Source organism: Mercurialis annua, linkage group LG1-X (genome assembly GCF_937616625.2).
Source record: "Mercurialis annua linkage group LG1-X, ddMerAnnu1.2, whole genome shotgun sequence".
Classification (NCBI taxonomy): domain Eukaryota; kingdom Viridiplantae; phylum Streptophyta; class Magnoliopsida; order Malpighiales; family Euphorbiaceae; genus Mercurialis; species Mercurialis annua.
The window spans coordinates 64346432-64353059 of record NC_065570.1 but is presented as its reverse complement, the minus strand read 5'-3'; the positions used below and the strand labels follow the sequence as shown (position 1 = coordinate 64353059).

Here is a 6628-nt window from a genome sequence, read left to right as displayed (position 1 = left end):
AAAATGTAAGAGGCTTATTCATTTAATGGGCTGGGTCGAGCCCAATAGGGTACGATAATACCTGTGTATATAGAGGTCTAAACTTATCTGAACTCCAACAATTGAGCTTAAGGTTTAAATTAAAAAACAAATATTAATTTATGAGTCAGATTACTCCATAATTTATATTTTTATTGCAAAAAATAGGTTTATGATAATTTTATCGCTATAATTAGAGAACTTTTTAATTTCTTTTTCGCTTCCCTAACCCCCGATTGGTATTTTATGCGTTTTAAAATACAATTATGGAATAATCTGACCCAAAAATAAAGAGTTTTGAGGTTAGTTGATCAAAAAAGTAAAATCTGAATTAAATGACCCTGTGTCAATAGCTCTGGGCGAGTTTATCCTTTCTTCAAATATAATTCTTCATTATTTAAAGTAGAAAAAATATCCAAACATGAAATTTTACTGAAAAACAAATTAAAATAGATATATTAAATAAGAAAAGTAAGAATAAAATGATGGAGGAACTCAAAAACTATGAATTTATTTTTGTATTTTTAGGAAAAAGAGAGAATTTTTTTTAGAAAAAATCGCGTGTTAAAATTTATTTAAAATTTATTTAAAATTAACTAATACTAATATAATCATTACATTATGTATTATGTGTATATGGTAACATCTAAAAATATACAATATTACTTTTCAAAATTAGAATATATATTAATTATGATATAGCTCATAAATCTTAATAGATGTAACATCTATTTATCTACATTAATTTTAAAATTTTAACTAATTGTTATTTAAATGTATCAAAGACTATAATTTTTAGATGTTATTGTCCTTGAAAACCAAATACTACTATTTTTTTTTATTGAATGTAGACCTAATTAATAAAGAGAGAAACAACAAAATTAGGCAATATTTGCATGTTGTTTTGTCTCTCAATGTCTACCCTTTTACAACTAAACCCTTCCCTTGCCATTTGTTTCTCAATTCAATTATTTTCCAATTCCAATCAAAAGTAATTTTCTTTTAAAAGTAAATACCCATCATCTTATTAAAAAATATCTATAAATAAAATTTACAAATCTTAAATTTCTATTATTTGGTATAATAGCGGGACACTTGAATTTTGGCTTTGTCACTAACACAAGCTTTCTTCTTCATTTCAGATTCTATTGACGGATTCTCCTATAACTCCAACCAAACACACCACCCACTTTCTTGTAATTATTTTAAAAATTAGGTATGTAATTTCTATTTATTATCTATTGAAATGGGTTTTTACTTTCTACTCATTTCTGTTCTATGTTCATGTTCAAAATTCAATCTTTTTTTTCCAATATGATTTTTTGAGCTTTTTATTTTGTTAATTACTCTTTTTTCTTAAAGGGTATTAGTGGGTTGTCTTGGTTTCCTGACATTTTTTTTCCTTTTGGGATTTTGAGTTCAAATTGTAGGGTTTTAGGCTGTAGGGTGGTTCAATTTTTTATTTTTTTTGTTAGTTTGTTAGTTGAATTGATTTAATCTAAATTTATTGTATTGTTTTGCAGCTCAATTGTGAAGTTGTAATCTTTCAAGTCTAAGTATTTTGTCTGTGCTGGGTAGCACTGAGGAAGATTTCAATTGAGGGCTAGAGAATTGGCCCAATCAGGTCAGTTTCTTATTTTTCGTGTGAATGTTGTTGTAGAATTTAATTCAAGATTAGACATTGTGGTTCTTGAGAATGTTTAATGTTTAGTTTACTTAGGTCTGCTATCAATTTAAGATTGGTTATACTTTCATGGTTTTATTTATCGTTTTTTCTTGCTTTTTCATCTTTCTGCGTCTCTATGGGATTGAAGTACTTTCCGTTGGAGGTTGGTCGAGTTTTTAGTGTTTTAACTTGGTGCATGTTGATTACAAGCTTAATTGGTTATTAACTTGATATGTTTGATTACTTTTCAATGGGTGTTGCAAGAAAAAATAGTTTATATTTGTAGTTCGTACAGCAGTTATCGTTAAATTATGGTTTTTCTAGTAAGGGTAAGAAAAATAGTACTTATGTGTTATTACCGGTGGACAATGTCTAGAACAATTTTAAGAGAATGTACAATGTGGAATATTTTCGGGTTTGAAATTGCGTTTGCACCAATGACACTAAGCAGGCAATTTTGCGTGCATTATCTGTTGGTTGCCTTCTGCAAATCAATAGGTAGGGTTAAGTCAATGTGGAATTGAAGAAAGAACATGGCATATAGTTTTGCATTGCCGTGATCTTCACTTATTCTACATAAGATATTATCCATTATTAATATTCAAATGTATTGATTTGTTTCATTTTCAATATCCATATGAACTATTAGGTGTCTCCATGGATCAGTTTTTGCTGAATAATAAGTGTAGGCTCTACTCTCTAGTTTATACATATTTTGTTAGTATAGAACCATGACGTGTGCTTAATCTTTCGTCTACCTCATATGGTACACAATCCTCTAATTAATGTAGGTGCTGAATTGATACATAGGAAATTGAGAAATGATAACTACTATTGCAAGGTTGATATCTTTTAAGTTGATATATTTAGTTGTACTCTTAGTCTTAGGCTACGAAAGTCCAAGTTAGTTCATATGCAAATATTAAATGGTTCAGAAATTCATACCCTGTATTTTTCTCCTTTATAAATCATAAAACATACAATTTAGTGTTCAATGTGTGCCTTTCTAAGTGAGGTCAATTTTTTCTAGATTCCGCGTAGAAACATTTCTATTTAGCCAATAAGCACCTTGTTCCCCATACGTTGGTGGTTATTATTGTTTTATCATTATATTTATGGGAACTTTCAGTATAAGGGTGCATCTGTGCGGCACTCTAATGTTTTCTCTTCATGTATTTTGTCTTGTCTAAAAGTTGTTAGGTACAAGTCTATGACCAATGATGCTCCTGTTGTCTTATTTTATGGAAGATTTTTATACTTGATCACACCGACTATTGCCCTTTGAGTTCAGAATTACAGTTAGTGAGGTTCTTCAAATTACTGCTTATGCTTAAAAGAATTTGGACCGTGATTGATTCAATTTAGAAACTGAATTATGTAAATCAGAGACACTTTTGCTAAATCATGTAAATTGAGCACATTTGTATCAAGTAAGCGGTGCATCAAATCGTTCTCGAATACCCTCAGATTCATTCATTCATTAAAATAACTAATTACGTATAAACTAAACCATCACAAGCATGTAAACAGATTCAAGATATTAAGAAACATGCTATTACTTGAACTCTTAATCGTTATGCAACATGGCTCCTAAATGTGATGGAAAAAAAATTACTTCTTGGACTAAAAATTTCTTCCTGAACTAATTCATGTATTATATACCACTTAGACAAGTCAACTTAACAATTAGAAACTTGAACATTTTCATTTATAATTTTTTTCCTGAGATCTTGATATATGAGCAATTGCCCTTTCTTTTGAAGCTGTATATATAAAGTACTTTTTGTTGGTTGTGTTGTAAGGATAAGTTAAAGCGCAATAATTAGAGAGGCTAGACTTGTGGGACATGAGAGTGGAGTTGGTAAAGACCATCTCTCTTTCCCCATGCTTCATATTGTCTTACTTTTCGTCGTGGTCAACCATTATGCATAAATTTTCTATTGAATTTGATGGCTGCACTTACAAATTGTTGAGTTGTGTTTTTTGTTTTCAAACTTTTATTACATTGCATGGCCATTTGAAGCACCTTGTGTGGACACAAAAGGTGTGTGGAGAAAAAATGGACATCAAATATGGCTATTTCCATTAAGAAGCTGAAATGTTTGGATTGGTTGGCTTCAAATAATGAAAGGCATCTCATTTCAGAAAAACAATTAGTTAACTAAAATTCTGCTTTGATCTAAAAAAATAGGCTTAATCACCAAAAAAACCCTCCACCTTTCAGCTCCTTTTCAGTTGCATCCCGACATTGTAATTTTGTCCAATTCACCCAAATTCACACCTTTGGCTTCCAATTCCACCCTCAAAATCAAATTGGACTCTTTTACACTCTAGAAAAATTCATAAAAACCCTTATAAAGTACTTGTTTGAACTCTTTTCCCCATAAAAAGTTAAAAATGAATGACTTATTTCAACTTTTTCCAAATGGAGAAGAGATCAATTTGGTACTTGAGGGTGGAATTGAAATCCAAAGGTGCGAATTTGGGTGAATTGGACAAAGGTGCAAGTGAAAGGGGTTAAAAGGTGGAGGGTTTTTTTGGTGATTAAGCCAAAAAAATATAATAGGATTTCTTTCATTTTTGTTGGTCAATAAAAATAACTTTACGAATTCCAACTATCGATTTGATTGATTGGTTAGAATTGTACTGCATTTAATTTTTTTGTGAATATCTATTAATTATGCTATTGCTATGTATTCCATTAGATGCATCATTACTTATTTTAAGGAAGTTAAGGTATTGATGTTAGCTATATCCTACTGTGTGTGTTTGGTCCAAGTGTGTTGAAAATGGAGTGATGAGTTCATTCCATTAAAAAATTGTCCTTAAGCTAGTGAAAATGTGCAAATATTTTGTCTTTGCAAATGAAAAGAATACAATGACACTCAAACTTTCTAATGCCATCTTCGTTTGCTGTGTGTTTCTTTTCTTTTCTGTTTTACGCTATTAAATCATATCAGAATAACAAAAAAAGAGTTATGATTTACTAAGCTGGAATTCCTTTTCATTTATAGCTAAGAGTGGAGAAGCAAGTCGGTCTGTTAATCTCGTCAGTGTCCTGTCAAGGTTCCACACTGTATATACTTTGACAAGTAAGTATATACTAAAAATGGAGCACCGCACCATCAGCAGTTGGGATTTTGTTATCCTTGATAGTCTTCAATACTCAGACTAATTATTGAATAGGCTGTGGTGCAAATGTACGATGACAATATAGAATGCAGACTGCACATTTCTTGCCTTTTTTCCAAGAAAAGAACTTTACTATTTTATGCTGTGTGGATACAGTGAATTACATTAGGCAATGAGCCGTCAATGAAATGTTTTAGCTTGCCTTTCTAAAAATGCATGTAATCTAATGCGGTTACATTCTGCAACAATATCTTTGCTGTTAATTAAAATCCAGTGTATATCAGTATGCTATCTTCATAATTTCTCGATATTTTCATGTAAGGAGAATTTTTTCTTGTCAGGTTGTCAGTGTCGCGAACTTGATGATTCTGCCCTTTTAGCCAGTTGCCTTATCTTTTCGACATGAGCAACCAGTTCGGTGAAGATCATGTAGGTGTAACCGTTGTTTTAGCGTTATCAAAATCAAATATTACTCTTACATTTTCAATCTTGATCAGGAAGACACAACTGTAGTGGGATTTGAAGTTCCAAAGTCCCCGGATTCAAGCTACAACAATGCCTACCCCGGAAATGAAGATGAGGCACGGGACCCACCTGCAGTCCCTCCGCACCTGCAGCACACCTTGCTCAGCTACCCAGCAAGTGCAGACATGTCCGAAACTATTACCGAGCCGCAGAATGTAATTCTCAACCATCTTTATATTGAGAACCGAGAGGCCCCACGATCTGTGGTGGCACTCGGATTCACTCACCGCTTCCGTTCAAAATACGTTACTGTTGTGCTATACAAACCTGTTCAGAGAAGGGGGAGTACCGGCACTTAAATATGCATATAGTATTATAAACCGTAAGTAGCGATGTTTGATTCCTCCCGATTTATGATGGAATTAGTCATTATTAACTGAAATACGAGCAGTTAGCCAGACAGAATATTTATCTCTCGCGTCAGCTGATGGAATCATGTTTGTTTCGTTTAACTTGATTTATCAATTCTCTCATGAGCGAAGATTTGCTATACATATAAAGTTCTCCATTCATTCTTTTGATACTAATAATTTTGCATTTTCGCATGGCATGCCTTTAACTAGGTTTTTGTAAAGCTGAATCTGACTGAACTGGAAATATATATGTTCAGTATGGTTGTTTTAGTTATTCAGTTCAATCCGGTTTTTGCTCGGAGACAATTGAAAAAAGTTCAACTGATTGAAATGTTTTTTTTTTTTTTTCCGGTTCTTTCAATTTTAGTCGGTTCAGTAATTAAACAACCGTTGACTTCTCTTGAAAGTGACTTATATTGATATGTATTCCTATAAGTTTATCCCAATGATGAGGCAAGCTTCTTTAATCAATCGATAATTCTAATTCTGACTTCAGCCACTTTGTACGGAATGTACTTCTATACTTTTTGATTATGAAATTTGAAGGAAAAATTGCAGCCATTTATTCGAACATTTCTATCTCAGATAATTGTTCAATTAGGTGACGCAAAAGCTTGTAGATCATTTAATAATCATTAATTATGATTAAAATTTGAGCTATATATTACATAATCCTGAAAATGACTTCGAACTCGAGACTGACTTTGATTTTGATGAAATAAAACCTTGTTGATTTGAAAAGGCAATATACTGTCATTGCATCATACTTGTAGTTACCTAATTTTAAGAAAACTTTTCATGGTCCTTATGAACCAACCAATTTCGTTTTACATTAGGGAAATTTGTTTATAGTTTAGATGACTAGAACTTTGTACAATCGTAATTGAGCATAAGCTACATAATATTAGGTAATAATAGGATTTCTCCTATATAA

The 6628-nt window shown here is 31.7% G+C and overlaps 1 protein-coding gene across 3 annotated transcripts; it reads left to right on the top strand.

The window, feature by feature from the left end:
* The first annotated feature begins 1085 nt into the window (after positions 1–1085).
* LOC126681282 (SNF1-related protein kinase regulatory subunit beta-3) lies at positions 1086–5853 on the top strand. Of its 3 annotated transcripts, XM_050376800.2 has the most exons (5): positions 1086–1234; positions 1542–1642; positions 4699–4776; positions 5158–5245; positions 5314–5853. In XM_050376800.2, exons 4-5 carry the CDS (start codon positions 5219–5221, stop codon positions 5638–5640), a joined length of 354 nt encoding a protein of 117 aa, XP_050232757.1. In that variant the 5' UTR covers positions 1086–1234; positions 1542–1642; positions 4699–4776; positions 5158–5218; the 3' UTR covers positions 5641–5853. The 3 variants fall into 3 exon arrangements, with proteins under 3 accessions (XP_050232757.1, XP_050232765.1, XP_055960288.1); XM_050376808.2 differs by lacking the exon at positions 4699–4776 and having other exon boundaries at positions 1087–1234; XM_056104313.1 differs by lacking the exons at positions 1086–1234; positions 4699–4776 and adding an exon at positions 1288–1444.
* The last annotated feature ends 775 nt before the right edge of the window (positions 5854–6628 follow it).

Coding starts and splice junctions, on each gene's coding strand:
- LOC126681282 (XM_050376800.2), top strand. CDS start 5,219: ATGAGCAACCAGTTCGGTGAAGATCAT. Junction 5,246..5,313: donor ACCAGTTCGGTGAAGATCAT/GTAGGTGTAACC, acceptor AATCTTGATCAG/GAAGACACAACTGTAGTGGG.